General features: G+C 40.6%; 1 protein-coding gene across 3 annotated transcripts in view; it reads left to right on the forward strand.

The window, feature by feature from the left end:
• The first annotated feature begins 1,214 nt into the window (after nucleotides 1-1,214).
• Wdsub1 (WD repeat, sterile alpha motif and U-box domain containing 1) overlaps nucleotides 1,215-15,898 on the forward strand; it is a 39,504-nt gene continuing 24,820 nt past the window's right edge. For 2 of the 3 annotated variants that reach the window (XM_008826686.3, XM_029560398.1), the window contains exons 1-4: nucleotides 1,215-1,352; nucleotides 5,959-6,380; nucleotides 7,930-8,114; nucleotides 12,843-12,935. In XM_008826686.3, coding sequence (XP_008824908.1) covers nucleotides 5,983-6,380; nucleotides 7,930-8,114; nucleotides 12,843-12,935 — 676 coding nt within the window. In that variant the 5' untranslated portion in view covers nucleotides 1,215-1,352; nucleotides 5,959-5,982. The remainder of the gene's footprint in view (nucleotides 1,353-5,958; nucleotides 6,381-7,929; nucleotides 8,115-12,842; nucleotides 12,936-15,898) is intronic. The other variant, XM_008826687.3, reaches the window with a different exon arrangement.

Below are 15,898 nucleotides of genomic sequence, written 5' to 3' on the forward strand. Positions count from 1 at the left end.
CGATTTCATCCTTATATGTCAGCTATAGGTTATTATTCTCTAAATGTATAACTTTTGTTCTTGGAGGTGATGTTTTTAATGTTTCCTTATTAAAGAAACTCGTCTGAATGTAATCCACCCCTATGTGGTGCGTTAAGAGGCAGCGCGCTTAGAACTTTTTATCTCAAAATGTACCTTCCAGAAAGCAACTGTGTAGCAATTAAACAAGGAAGCCATAGTCTACCCTGGAGCTAACCGTACACTCTGGAAAAGACTGAAGAGATAAATACACTCAGGCTTTCGGACACAAGGACACCCGCGTGGACCTCCCTGGTGAGGAGACCCCCCCCCTCCGCCCGCCCCCTGCGTAGGGAAGAGCTTTGGGTGAGCGCTCAGCACACACCACCACCTGCAGAGCCTCAACAAAAAAGAGCCAAGTCCTGGTCGGGTTCCCAAAACCAGGTCACAGTAAGCTGGAGAAATGCTGTACAATAGAGTTCAAAACAATTTAAACTGGGCGGGCCACGGTGGCCCACGCCTTTAATCCAGCACTCTGGAGGTGGAGACGGGAGACTGGCTGGTCTACACAGTGAGTTCCAGGTCAGCTGGGGCTACGGGAACTGTCTCAGAAACCGAAAGAATTAAGTTAAACTGGGACACAAGCTGATGCCACGCCCCCACCTTAGTCTTTTATTAGACTGTGGGGCCTCTGAGAACTGTAATTGAAGGGCCTTCCTAACTCACAGGCGGAAGCCCCAGCAGAACCGAACAGCCTAGTTAGATGGGCATGCGCGGTGGGCGGTGCAGCCCGCCTCGTGGGCGGGGCCTGAGTGCGAGCTAGGCGGAGAGCCGCTGGCTTGAGTCCTGCGCCCACGTGACCCGCCTGGCGCGTCTGCGGGCGACTCTAGTGCTCCGGCCCTCCGCTGAGCGAGGTTGTGCCCACTGCGCTTCCCCGCCCTGCGGCGTCTTCGCGGCGCTCGGGAATCCGGCTGTGCGCGCACAGGCCGCCCGGGGCCGCAGGGGCAGGGGCCGGGAGGGGCGAGGCGGCGGGGCTGTTCCCGGGCCCACCGGAGGCCGGGAGCTCACGGGCCCGCTCGGGGGAAGTAAGTGGCTCTGGCTCGCGGGGCTCGCGGCGGGGGGGAGGCGACGGTGCTCGCGGGAGCTCGGCCTGCAGCTGAGAACTCGGGCTGCGGCGCGGCGCGGGAGAGGGCCGGGCTGGTGGAGGCTGTGCAGAACCCGCTGGCCCGCGCCCTCCGCCTGCAGGAAGCCAGGCTCTTTCGGAAGATCTCCCGAGTGCAGTCGCTCTTCCGGGATTTGGAACTTCTCCAGGAACACCACCTGAGCTTGTTTTCATGCGGTAATTCAGGAGACAGGTAACCTGCTCGAATTTTTCCTGTTAATTTTTTAAGACTTTATTTTTAAAAACTGCTGAACTTTTGAGATGAAGATGAGAAAAGTTATCTGGGTTTTCTTTCTCTTTTAAAAAAATTAGATGTAGACAAGTGATTATGTATTTTCCAAGTCAAGGTTATACCTGTCCCTTTGGGGATGATTATAGAGTCATCATTGATATGCTGGTTAGAGTGGCCTGAACTCTGTAGCTGAGGATGTCCTTGAACTCCTGATCCTCCTGTTACTCCCTCCCCAGGGCTGGTGTTACAGGTCTGCCCCTATGTCTAGCATTGTTGTTTTTAAATTATTCATTTTTTCCACTGCTAGATTTTTGTATTGATAGTTTTACTTTCTATTTTCATGATACGTACCATATGTAATATTTATAAGCAAACTCAACTGCATTTGGAAAAATAAATTATTCGACAAAATTTTATTTGAGCACCTCAGATACCTGGCACTGTTTCAAATGCTGTGGTTACAGATATGAGCAAGGTGGATGAAATGCCTACTCTTTGGGAATTTACCTTCTTGTCAGAGGAGACAAATATTCAAATAGTTGCTGCATTGAGAACAGAAATAGGATGATATGCTGGATTGGCCTGCGGAGTGGCTACTTAGCAGCTGGTTCTGGGGACACATCCATCATCTCAGTGCTCCAGAGGCTGAGAAGCCGAGACAGAGGACCCTGAGTTTGAGGCTTGACCCTGTCTTAAAAAAATGACTAGGGTAAAACCTCTGTGAGGAGAGGCGTTGAAATTGAGGTCTGAAATAGATCCGAAGAGCAGAGAGCACAGTATTGAGTAGTTTAGCTCAAAACAAAATAAAACCTGAACAAAACCCTGCTTTTTGAAGATGGAAGATCGGAATAGGTTTAGCCAGGGTCTCTGGAAAGAGAAGTAGTTGCAGTTTGAGTCAGAGGCAAACAAGAACCTCTACATGTCGGAGAGTGAAATTAGATCCCTTATCTTTCACCCTGCACAGAATTCAGGATTAAAGATATGAACTGTCCAATCTGCTAGAGAAAAACATAGGAAACACTTTCAAGTAATAGGCATGGGCATGAACATTTGTGGGGAAAAAAAAGTCACAGGAAATAACCCTGAGAATTGACTAACAGGATTATACGAAATTAAAAAGCTCTGCACAGTAAAGAAAACTATCCATGGGGAGAAGAGACAGGTTGTAGAATGGGAGAAAACTTTTGCCAGGTATAAAGTAGAGGGTTAATATCTAGAATATATAAAAAATTGCAAGAATGAAACATACATAAAACACCAAAATCTTCCAATCAACAAATGGCCCAGCGAACTGAATAGACAGTTCTCTAAAGAAAAATACAAGTGGCCAATAATTATTTTTTAAAGTGTTCATTATCTTTAGCCATCATTGAGCCATCATTGAAACTACTTTGAGATTCTATTTCACCCCTGTCAGAATGGCTATCATCAAGAAAGCAAGTGACAAATACTGGCAAAGATATGGGGTGAGAGAAACTCTTATTCATGATTAATAGGAGTGCAAACTGAAATCAATATAGAGGTTTCTTAGGAGACTAAGATACCACCAAGTTATACAATACCGTATGTACCCAAAGGATCAAGTCCAACTACAGAGATACTGGCACATCCGTGTGTACTGCTGCATATTATAAGAAATGGAACCAGCCTAGATGTCCATTACCAGATGAATGGTTTAAAAAAGGTACATGTACACAGTGAAATTTTATTCAGCCATAAAGAAAAATGAAATCATGACATTTGCAGTGGAGTAGTTGAAACTAGAAACTGTTATGTTAAATGAAATAAACCAGACTCAGACAAATGCTAAGCATTTTCTATCGTGTAGATCCTACTAGAATTTTTTATAATTAAAATTTGTTCTTTGAAATTTTCATACATGTATATAATGCATTCTGATTACTTTTACACCTACTTCTTACTACCCCCCCCCCCCCCGTTTTCTTTCCTACCTTCATGTCTTTCTGTTTTTTTGTGATCCACTGTGTTTTACCAGGGCATGGGTTTAGAACTATTCGTTTGAGGGACTGGAGAGATGACTCAGCTGTTAACCCAGGTTCAAATCCCAGCACCCACTTAGTGGCTAACTACTGTTGTGACTCCTGTTCCAGGGGATCAGACACCTTCTGACCTCCACAGGCATTGCACAGCATGGATGCACTTACATACATGCAGGCAATACATGCATACACATAAAATTTAAAAAAAAAAACAACTAAATATAAAAAGAACTATTCATTTGAGCATGGTGGGATTACCAATGGCATTCAGCTGAAGACAAAGGCTTTCTCTCTCTCAAAATCTATTAGTAGCCAGTAGTAAAGCAGTAAGGGATAGAGCCCCAGGAGTTCCTCCCAGATCCATGATTTGATAGAGCCAGTCTTGTGTAGACCCAGTGCAAGTAACCACAGTTGCTGTGAGTTTATGATTGCATGTGTCATGTCTAGTGGATGGAATTCCCAAGCCCTTCTTCCTCTCTTCCAGCTCCTACATTCTTTCTCCTCCCTTCAGTGTTTCCTAAGCCTTAGAGGTGGTGGTGTAAACATCCTGTTTATACCTTAACGGGGCTGATTCCTCAACCTTTGCTTTCAGCATCTTGAGCAGTGATGAGACTTTGCATTCACCATTGTTTACTGCAAAGAGAGGCTTCTCTAAGATGGAGAGTAGCATTTGTCTATAGGTATAAACACAGATGTTTAGAAAGCAGTTTGATGCTATGTCAGTTTAGCTAAACAACAGTAGTAAGGTCCCCCCAAGGACCTATGACCTCCCCAGACATGGGTTATTGACAGGGTTTGCAGTACCTTCTGTGGTGGAGCAGGCCACAAATCTAATTAGAGTGGTTGATTGCTCTCGGAACAGTCATGCCATCAATGCACAGGTGGACACAGCTTGCCTGGCAGGTGGGGATTGTAGTTTGTAGGGTTCAACAGCTGGATGGGTTTCTTCAGGCCTTTTCTATACCAGGAGCCTGGCTAGCACCTTCTGGCACTTTGGAAAGCTAGCCAGCAGGGAGGAAGTTTCCAGGTCAGTTTCAGTTTGATTTCTCTGAATCTTACAACCAAACCATGTGATGTTTACTTATCATCAAGTTCTGGTGAATGATCAAGAGAAATGGCAAGAACTGCACTGATTTGGGGGCCTCTGGGACTTCCTAACAGTTCATAAGGAGTTATCCTACATCTGGCACTGAGATTTACCTATTTTTTTTTTAAGTAACTCACTTTAGAAGCAGTATTATCTAGCCGTGCAGGGGATCTCCTTTCAAAAGTTTCTTTTATATTTTTTAATTGGGTTACAAGATAGTAGGTTTCCATAAGGCTTTTAATAAACTCTTCATTTCTGTTAACCCAACTCCTCCCTTTTCTCCCCCAGCCCCTCCCTGCTTAAACCTTGCTGCCCCAGAATTTCTCCATCTCTACTTTCATCTTATATATGTTCTAGCTCTCCTTCCTCATAGTGTCCTTATCACCTGCGTCTCTTTCTAGTTTCCTGGCTTCTGTGGGTCCTCCAACTTAAACACACAAAACTAAAGCGTCAAGGATAGGATCCTAGCTCTTAATTCTTACGTATGCAGTGTGTGTGTGTGTGTGTGTGTGTGTGTGTGTGTGTGTGTCTAAGTCATGAAATTAGAAAGGAGACCATGACGGGGGGAAAAAGATCTTGGGTGGGGGTGAGAAGAGGATAATAGAATATATGTGACGTGAAGACAGAAGGGAAGTTATTTCGGAGAGGACAGGGACCAGAGGGAAGCAGCCCAAGGTTGCGGAGGGGACAAACTGAATGAAAATGCCATCATGAAGCCTGTAACTTTGATAATTTTAAAAAGTAAATTTTAAAATTACATAGGAATAAACCAGGAAGGCAAAAGATTTGTAAAATGAAATCTACAGATATTGCTGAAATTTTAAAAAAAGAAAAAGAAGACCATATGATCTGTGAGCTATAGGAAGGAATTTAGATTTTATTTTGAAGTTTGTGAATTTTGTTTGTCAGATATGGTCTGGCCAAGTCTGTTTTCTTGGCATTTTGGTTTCCTCACCTCAAATCTTTCCTATTCTGTGGGCAAACCATGACAAGAGAGTTTTCAGCACAGCCATCTTTTGAATGAGACTTGCCAGTTTGTTTTCCCCATAGATAAATCATTTGGCCTGTCTTAAAGCAGAGTGAATAACCTTGGTTCTCCTGTGGAAGGAGCAGCTGACACAGTTAAAGGAGAAATTTGTTTGGAATTGAGATTAGCAGATCAGAAATGAGGCTGTGTTGAGAGTCAGTTATGAGAAAGGTTTCAAAGGAGAACGTTCAGCATTGGATCACTTTGAAGTTTTTGCTAAGCTTTGTGAGGTGTGTAGAGGTTTTTGGCCAATGGTGGCTGTGATTATCAGAGGTGATAGTCTTATGTTTTGTTGTCTCCCCACATTATCCCACACAATAAATTGTCTTTCAAAAATACTAATGTAGGCATTTTCATGAGCCAATTCTTGGATTAATTTTGGCTCTTTTACTTGAGTTGCATTAATTTGATCTCTAGGATGGCATATAACCTTTACCTCATTAAAAATTGCAGGCTGTGTGATTTTTCATAAAGAGCATGGTGAAACTAATTCACTCATTAGCTGATCACGGCGACGATGTCAACTGCTGTGCCTTCTCTTCTTCCCTCCTGGCTACTTGTTCCTTGGACAAAACTATTCGCCTGTACTCCTTAAGTGACTTTACTGAACTTCCACACTCTCCATTGAGGTTTCACACCTATGCCGTCCATTGCTGCTGTTTCTCCCCTTCAGGACACGTTTTGGCATCATGTTCGACAGACGGTACCACTGTCCTGTGGAGTGCTCACAGTGGACAGACTTTGGCAGTGATGGAGCAGCCTGGTGGCAGCCCTGTGAGGGTGTGCCGGTTTTCCCCAGACTCCACTTACTTGGCATCAGGGGCCGCTGACGGAACTGTCGTTTTGTGGAATGCACAGTCTTACAAGTTATACAGGTATGAATCTTTAAATCCTGCCTGGCTTTAATCCTGTTGACAAAGTGCAACAATAAAACAAAGAACAGAAAGCAAGTATTCTGATAATGTCAGGAAGCAGGTCGTTTTCAGATGCAGCACTGGGGACAAAATTTTGGCCCATCTTCTAAAGGGCAAAAAATTCCAGATGTTTAATATGATTCTTACAGTAGATTTGCTTGGTTTTAAGAAAGTTTTAGCTTTCTAGTATTTTTAAAATAAGCATTAACCTTGTTTATGGATATTTAAGAGTTGAGCAAAGAAAACCGTCTTTTGAATAAGTTCAGTAATTTTAAGCTGGCTTAGGTTGTCTTTAAAAACGTAATAAAGTAATGGTAGGCAAGTTCTACTGAAAACATGGACTATTTTCCCCGACTAGGATTCTTGCTGGGTGAAAACAAGCACCAAAGAAAGAACCTCATGACTGGCCTGATAGTGTTGGATTGTTGGTTATTTCTAAAAACCCACCTGAAAAACTCTTCAAAAAAAAACCCCTACAACAACACATCTACTCATTTATACTGGTGATACTGTATTGCAACTTAACAAAATTAAAACCACAAACTTTATTTTTTATTGTGGTAAAGGTACATACTATTGGCCATTTTAATTAAGATTATTAAGTACTTTAATGACCGTACATTTCTTTATGTTAACAATTGAAATGATCTAATGTTCCTCCTGCTTGGTGAGAGCAAGATCACCAGCTAGCCAGCAACCCTTACTCCTTTGAGGTCTTAGGGTTGGAGAAAGTGATGCCTTCTAAGTGATGTTAACCAGTTAACCTGGTTTTACAGACAGCACAGAAAGAACTCTTTACTTTTATAACTGATTTCCGGCAGTCAGCTAAGGAACCTTTTCCACCTGTCAGCTGATAAACTCCCACTGTATGGCACAACCTCTTTCATGCATGTTATTAATACTGCACTAATTTTTGGGTCTTTATCAGTTTGTTTTTCCTAATTGAGAAAATTGTATTGTGAGGGCCAAGTTTCCCTCTCTTCCCAAGAGAATTGTTGCTTGTTCACTGCATTTTCCCTTCCTGAATTTACATCTGAAGATGAGGCCCAAGGCCTGCTCTTGCATCTGGCTAACTTTACTAAAGAAGCTGAATGTACTTTTGACTGTAATAACATACTTTTTAAAGTAAAAATCATTATAATGTTTTAAATATGACTACTGTTACTGTTGGTGTTTTTTGCTTTTCAGTTTAAGTTCTTTTGATTTTACTGTGCTCATGCTGAACTGATGAACAGAAAAATATGAAGTTATGTGGACTTCTGATCCCTGTAATCCACGCTTGTGGGTATTAGTTATGATACGCAAATTCTCCCTTTATTTTAAAAACATGTCAGTTTGTACGATATAATACTTTATTTCTATAGGCATCAGTTGCCCATTCTGGTTGTGTTATAGCCACCCCCCCACCCCTCTACCCCCCCTTTAAGTGTATCAAGCTACTGTTGGAGATTGTAATACAAAGTAAAAGGCTCTTTGACCCTTACATCCTTCTGTTTTCCTTTTGTTTCAGGTGTGGTAGTGTTAAGGATGGCTCCTTGGTGGCCTGTGCATTTTCTCCTAATGGAGGCCTCTTTGTTACTGGCTCCTCATGTGGAGATTTAACAGTGTGGGACGATAAAATGAGGTGTCTGCATAGTGAAAAAGCACATGACCTTGGGATTACCTGCTGTGATTTTTCCTCACAGCCACTTTCTGGTTAGTTATCTTACTCTTAAGCACTAGAGATTCCTGTTTATTATTTATTTATTTTTATTTTATGTGTTTGAGTGTTTTGTGTGCATGCATGCAAGTGCACCATGTATGTGCAATTCCTGTGGAGACCAGAAGAGGGCATCAGATCCCCTGGAACTGGAGTTATAGATGGTTGTTAGCTGCCATGTGCCAGAACCTGGGTCCTCTGCAAGAGCAGCCAGTGCTCTTTACTGCTGAGCCATTTCTTCAGCCCTCCTGTTTGTAGGACTTTGTCCTTTGATTTTCATTTTATTAGTAGTAATCTGAGGGCCTCTCCTTTCCTTTTAAGAAATCATCTTTTCTCTATCTTTTTAGATCAAAAAGAAATCATGAAGAAATATTATATGAGAAGATTACCTTCTTTTAGTATGCACAAGATAGTTCAACTTGGTACAATAGATTCTTTGAATATTGGAATTTGAGCAGACTTAACTGTATGCTTTTATTGTTGTTTGAAGATATACTATTGAAATTCAAATAGAAACATGAAGTTTAAAAGTTGGAAATGGGCTAGGAAGATGGTTCAGTTGATGAAGGGCTTGCTGTGTAAGCATGTCCCTGGGGAGGCAGGGACAGAAGGCTCTCTGGGGGCCTAGCCAAACCAGCAAGGTCAGGTTCCTTGAGAGACTTTGTCTCAAAAAATGTGGAAAGCAGTTGAGGATACTTCATGCTGACCTCTGGCCTCTACCCATACACGTGTGCACACATTTGTGCACACACAAGTATGTATACACATTAAGTTGGAAACAGAAGCTTGAAGATGTTTGACAACATAATGACTTTTTTTTTTTTTTTTTTTGGTCTTTTTGAGACATGGTATCCCAGTAGCTCCAGCTGACCTGGAACTCACTATGTAGACCAGGCTGGCCCCGACTCACAGAGATCTGCCTCCCTGTGCCTCCCGAGTGCTGGGTCTAAAGGGGTGCACCACAATGCCCGGTGACAACATAATAGCTTTTTAAAAAATATGAAACAGCAACTCCTGACTATAAGCTCTTGGTTTTAAATAGATGCACTGAATTGGAAAGTAATTCTTTTTAATTTCATTGCCTGTGTTGCAGTGGAAATTTTCCTTTGTCCTCTCTAATTTGTTGGGGGTGGGCAGCTTTTTTATTTGTTTCTTGTTTTTTTTAAAAAAATGTTTTATTATTTTTATTTTATGTGTATGAGTGTATTGCTTGCATGTATGTAAGTGCACCCATGTTGTGCAGTGCCACAGAGGTCAGAAGACGGCTTCGGATTCCCCTGAAACTGGAGTTAAGTATGATTCTTAGCCACCATGTGGGTGCTGGGAACTGAACCCGGGTCCTCTGCAAGAGCAGTCAGTGCTCTTAACTGCTGAGCCATCTCTCCAGCCCCTGTTTCTTGTTTTTTGAGGCAGGGTTTCCCAGTAGCCCCAGCTGGTCTGAAACTTGCTATATAGATCAGGCTGTCCTCCATCTCAGAGAGATCCATCTGCCTTTGCTTCCCGAGTGCTTGGTTTGAAGGCATGTGCCACACCTAGCTTTATCCTCTCTAGTTTTGTCACCAGAGCTATTAGTGGCAATAGAAGAGCCACATAAGTAAAGTAATCTTTTCTAGTGGATACATGTATATTTCAGACCATTATTTGCAATGCTATTTGAATGAAAATACAAATTAACAAAATATTTTCCCTTTTCTTGTACTAAGCCTTTGAAGTCTGGAATGTTATCATAAGGGTTCAGTACCCACATGTGGCTAGTTATACTATTGAATAACATTGGCCCTGAAAGTTGACAGGATAGCTTTGGCATTTCCTGTTTCAAAGCCCTCTGGCTCAGCATACAGTGAAGATCAAATCCCAAATCTCAAAGCAAAGTCTATAAGTGCCTTGCATGCTGCATTTCACCCTGATCAAAAACCATTCTTGGCCTGGCATATTCTCTTGCCACACTGGCCTCCTCCATTCCTTGACTGTGTTAAAGATGCTTTTCAGGTGCTTTCCCTGCATGCCTTTATCCAGATAGACACCAGGCATTCAGATACAGACCCCTCAGGATTTCTTTTAGTGACTAGCTGAAATCTTTGTAAAAAATATTTTATTATTTTTATTTTATGTGTACGAGTGTACTGCCTGCATGTGTGTTGGATTCCCCTGGAACTGGAATTAACGGATAGTTGTTAGCTACCATGTGGGTGCTAGGAATTGAACCCGCTGAGCCATTTCTTCAGCCCCCTAGCTGTAATCCTTTATTTTATAACCTTTTGGCATCAGGTATCAGATGAATAGGTTTGTTTTCATGAACCCATTCTTCTATTAAATTCTCTACGTGCTTGAATTAAGCATTTTACTATTTTAATTGTTTTATGCTATTATTCTTAAAACAATGGTTTATAACAGACTAGAACCATTTCTTCCATTTTTGTGATACTTTCTCTACATCATTTAGGCACTCAATGAATCATTGATGAATTGTATAAATATGGAGGGATTTAGGTTGCTTTTTGTGATATGGAATGATCTGAAAATAATACTATATTAGGTAATTGAGGTTAAATAATTGTCAGCTTGTGGGGTGAGGGAAGGTCTGTAAACCAGGCAGGAGTTGTAGGGTGATACTTGCATCCCCACCTGACCACTATAGTACAGCCAAGTGTACACTTCTCTTAGTATCTTTTTAATCTGTGACCTTTCTTTAGTCCTTCTGTTGAAATAGATACTAACCTTACATGTAAATATCCCCAAATAGATAAAAGTAATTATTATGGGAATCTGTACAAACTACTATACTTAGAAGATAAAATATGTTTAATTTGGTATTTGCTAATATCTGTCAGTACTTGGAAAATGTATTGACTGTTCTGTTTTGTGATCTTGCTCAAATGAGGAAAATCAGTCCCCTTTGTGCCTGAGAATAAATAACCTCTCCAGTGTTTAAATAGTAAAGGAAGCTTGGGCTGGAGAGATGGCTCATTGGTTAAGAGCACTGGCAGCTCTTGCAGAAGACCTGGGTTTGGTTCCCAGCATTCACATGGGAGCTAACAACCAGCCTTAACTCCAGTTCCAGGGGATCTCTTGCCCTCTTCTGGCCTCTGTGGGTATTGCATGACATAGGTGCACCCACATATATGTAGACAATATACTCGTACACATAATGAATAAAAAAAAGAAATCTTGAGTTAGATTATTGCAGTTTGAATAATTTTCCTGAAGAAAATATATCCCTAAATATTAACATTTAGATTTTAAGTCTAGGTACATCGTTCCAGCTTGAATTCTCAACTGCTTAAAATAACTTCAGAATTAACTCCAAAGGATCTATATTAGTCAAGAAACAAACCAAAAAAAATTCTAAATAGGTCTACTACTTAAATATTTATTCACAGTCATAAATTGAAACAAAGTTAAGACTGAGATTATCAGGAATTCCTCATGTTCCTCAAGGTCTCTAAGAAAGGTTACACTTTGAACTTGTTTTGCATAAACCAAAATGCCTTTGGAATCTGGATGTCTCATGGAGCCAGAAAAACTCCCTTTAGAGTAGAAGAAAATTTATTGTGTATTAATAAGGTGCATGTGCTTTCAGTAAGATGGACTGTAGGAAAAATTTACTTTATGTACCCAAGTATATAAATCAAATACTATATAATGAATGTTTGTAAAAGCTAGAGTATACTCAAGATGGTTAGTAGGTTTAATTATGCATATGAATGCCAAGAACCACCACTGATGAAATTGCATCACTGATATTAGGTGGAAGTTGTAGAAGAGATCGAACTGATGATATCAATATATATTTTAGTGCCAAGCATTTGGGAACTTAGGCCAGTAGATATATAATGACATTCTGAAATTCTCTAAGAAAACATTAGCTGGTGGCTTCTAAGATGGCTACTTTATTTTATTAATTTTCCTAAATTGTGTAATACTTTCCTCCAAGTCATCTGAATTGATACTATTTTACATTTATCTAATTCTAGTTCCTCTTTCTCTCTCTCTCCCTCCCTCCTCCCCTCCCTCCTTTTCTCCCTCTCCCCCCTCCCTCTCCTCTCCCTCTCTTTAAAGATTTATTTTCATTTATGAATGTTTTGCCTGTATACATGTATGTGTATCATATGTGTGTCTGGTACCTGAGGAGGCCAGAGGAGGGCATTGGATCCCATGGGAAATGGAGTTACAGACAGTTGTGAGCTGCCATGTGGGTGCTGGGAACCAACAAAATCCTCTGCAAGAGACTCAAGTGCTCTTAAACACTGAGCCATCTCTCTAGCCCCCTATCTTTTTTCTTGATCAAATCAAATGGAAAACAAATTCCCACTGTTATTCTGTGTGCATTAAAGAGCAGGCTTTTAAGAACTTAATATTTCAGAAGATAGGTTGGCAATGATTAGCCATTTCACATTTTTAAAAAACTGACTTTTAATTTTTTGCATTAATGATAGCTTCATAACCGCTCCAGTTCAGTTGGAAGATGCTCTACTTTAGTGGCTAAATATTGGTTGTAGGCCTCTTTTTTTACAGCAAATTTAGGCAAAAGTTATAGTCCTATATGATACCTTGTTTAGAAGAAATTCTTTAACCAGTATTTTATTAGATGGTATTAGTTGACAAATACTGTTTATATTATTTGACTTAAATGAGTTGCATGAACAGATTTCAGTATAATTAAAGCTTTTTGGTTTAAATGCTTTATCAATTCTATTTATCTATGTTTATCTCATCTGTTTTAGGTGGAGAACAAGGTCTTCAGTTTTACCGATTGGCTTCATGTGGTCAGGACTGCCAAATCAAAATCTGGGCTGTTTCTTTTACTCATATCTTAGGTATGCATAACTAGTATTCTATAAAATTATTTGTGATCTATATAAGATTAAAAATTATTTTATGTATATGAGTGTTTTTCCTGAATGTATGTAAGTGCACTATATGTATACATTCCCATATAGGCCAGAATAGGGCATCAGATCCCCTGGAACTGGAGTTGCCAACAGTTGTTAGCTGTAATATGTGTGCTAGGAACCAAACCCAGGTTCTCTGCAAGGGCCACAAGTGCTCTTAACTGCTGAGCCATCTTTCCAGCCCCTATATAAGATTTTTATAGTCTTTTTACCTAAGATACTCTGGATATTTAAAATTATTGCAAAAGTCTGTTTTAAGAAACTTTTATTAAGCCAGGCTTGGTGGCACATGTCTTTAATCCCAGCACTGGGGAGGCAGAGATAGATATCTGTGAAATTAAGGCCAGCCTGGTCTACATAGCAAGTTCTAGGCCAGTTGTGTTTTACCTGCATGTATGTATGTGTACCATGTGTATGCAATGCCTGAGGAGGCAAGAGGGCATTGGATCCCCTGGCGTTGCAGGGCATTATTAGCCACCATGTAGGTGCTGGGAACCGAACCTGTCCTTTTCAAGAGCAGCTAGTGCTCTTAACCATCTCTATCTCCAGCCCATAGAATGAGGAGTCTTAAGTTCCCTTCTATTTCCCCATGACTTCTGCGCTTTGTTTTTGCTTACTTTCTCTTTTCTCATTCATATTGTATGCTCTTCAACTGTCTGTTGCTCCTTCGTACCTGTTCACACTTAAGGATCTGGTAGTGAGGTATTAGAAGCTGTCTGTCTACCAGGCCTTTAGGATGATAGGTGTGTAATTGCCTTTTGGGGAAGGGGTAGAGGGCAGAGAGGGTGGAGGTCTTATTAACCCTGGAGCTTTGCTGGCATTCAGTTGCCTGGAGACATCCCCTGGCTTTGTGTGGCATACTGTGGGGTGGGGTCAAGGAGGGATTGCGGTAGACTTCGAGTTAATTGTCCTATTTCTGATTTCGTTTTCCCTAGCCATTAATAATCCTATTTCGAGGGCTTTCTAGGACAGAATAACTTCCTTATTGGCTATAGCTTCCTTGCATTGAACTCTGAGCTGTTCTTTCTCTGAGCTGCTTTTATCATTTAATCTGCTTTCTGACCTCCCACAATTGGTTTTGGTTTCGTGTTTGCTGGTGCCTCCTTCCCAGACTCTTCATCTGTATGCATTTATGTCTTTATGAATTCAGTCATTAGCATTTTAGAAAGGCCTTTAAAATTTTGTGATCATATGGCTATCTTCATTCATATGCCTCAAAATACTATTTCATCATCTGTTACTTAGTAACGAACTACTGTTCGTTAGAATACAGCAAGGAGCCTGTTAGGAAATCAGTGTACTTTCTTTGTTGCCTATTAGGTTGCATGTAATAATCCTTTTAATAGGAGGGATGAGACTTCCTTCCTTCTCAAGTCTATCTAAGATGTTCTCTTTGCCTCTTTCTTTACCAGGAGTAAAGTTCTGGTAAGAAATGATACAGTTATTATGTGTGGATGTTCTAAATACAGTTATCTTGACTAATTGTTCAAAAGAAAAACGTTTGATACATTATAATCTTTTTACCTAAGATACTCTGGATATTTAAAATGATTGCAAAAGTCTGTTTTAAGAAACTTTTATTAACCGGGCTTGGTGGTACAGTATTTTACATTGCAAAATATTTTTGCATTGAGTCTTTAAGAAATGTACATAAGGGGCTGGAGAGATGGCTCAGCAGTTAAGATCGCTGGCTGTTCTTGCAGAAAACCCAGGTTTGAATTCTAGCATCCACGTGGCAGCTAACAACCATCTGTAACTCCAGTTCCAGGGGTTCCAATGCCCTCTCTGTCCTTTGTGGGCACATAACACTCATACACATAAAATAAAAATGAGTATAAATAAAAAGGAAATGAACAAAGGTATCTAAGTAAGCAGGCAGACTTCTTGGCGCCTGCATCTTACTCTGCATTTTGTAGGGTGGGGTAAGCAGGCCTGAATCTTGTGTTGAGTATATAGAAACTACTCTGATAGTCACACTGCAAGTACTATCATCTCATTTGGCCTGTAATTCAATATTTTTGTTTTGTTTGGTTTGGATGAAACCCTTTTAAAGTTTGTTATTCCTTTCTAGCACGTATTATTGTTTTTAATGCTCAGTCTGCTCTCCCAGATAAAATACATGTTTTTCATATTTTGAGCTTGAAACTTTTACCTGCTCTCATAACCTTTGGGTCTAGTTAAATGTTTGCTATCTTTACCAGCGATTGCCCTTCAAAAAAGGTCTTACAGTGTGTGAAATAGAGATTTTACTTTTTCTTTCCCCTTCCTGCTCCCCCGCCTCCCCTGCCAACTAACTTACTTTCTGTCTTTCTCTCTCTCTCTCCCACCTTCCTCCCTCCCTCCCTCCCCCCCACCATTCCTTCCTTCCTTTTTCTCCTCCTCCTCCTCTTTTTTGTTTTTGACGGGGTCTCTCCATGTACTACTGGCTGCCCTAGAACTCGCTATGTAGACCAGGCTGGTCTCAGTCTCATAGGTATTTGCCTGCCTCTGCCTCTGGAGTGCTGGGATTAAAGGCATGCCCAGCCCCCATCTAACTTCTTGTAATTATTTTTATAGGCTGTCATCAAAACATACTGAATTCCCTTGTTTAATTTTAAGAGAGTTATGGCATTTCTTTTCAGTAATTCTAAAAAGCAGAAAAAGGATTTTACTGTTAAATTTTCTAGGAGTACTATAGTATATATTCTCTGCCTCTGGAGTGCTGGGATTAAAGGCATGCCCAGCCCCCATCTAACTTCTTGTAATTATTTTTATAGGCTGTCATCAAAACATACTGAATTCCCTTGTTTAATTTTAAGAGAGTTATGGCATTTCTTTTCAGTAATTCTAAAAAGCAGAAAAAGGATTTTACTGTTAAATTTTCTAGGAGTACTATAGTATATATTATA

The sequence above is a fragment of the Nannospalax galili genome, unplaced genomic scaffold (assembly GCF_000622305.1).
Source record: "Nannospalax galili isolate Female #2095 unplaced genomic scaffold, S.galili_v1.0 scaffold92, whole genome shotgun sequence".
Lineage (NCBI taxonomy): Eukaryota > Metazoa > Chordata > Mammalia > Rodentia > Spalacidae > Nannospalax > Nannospalax galili.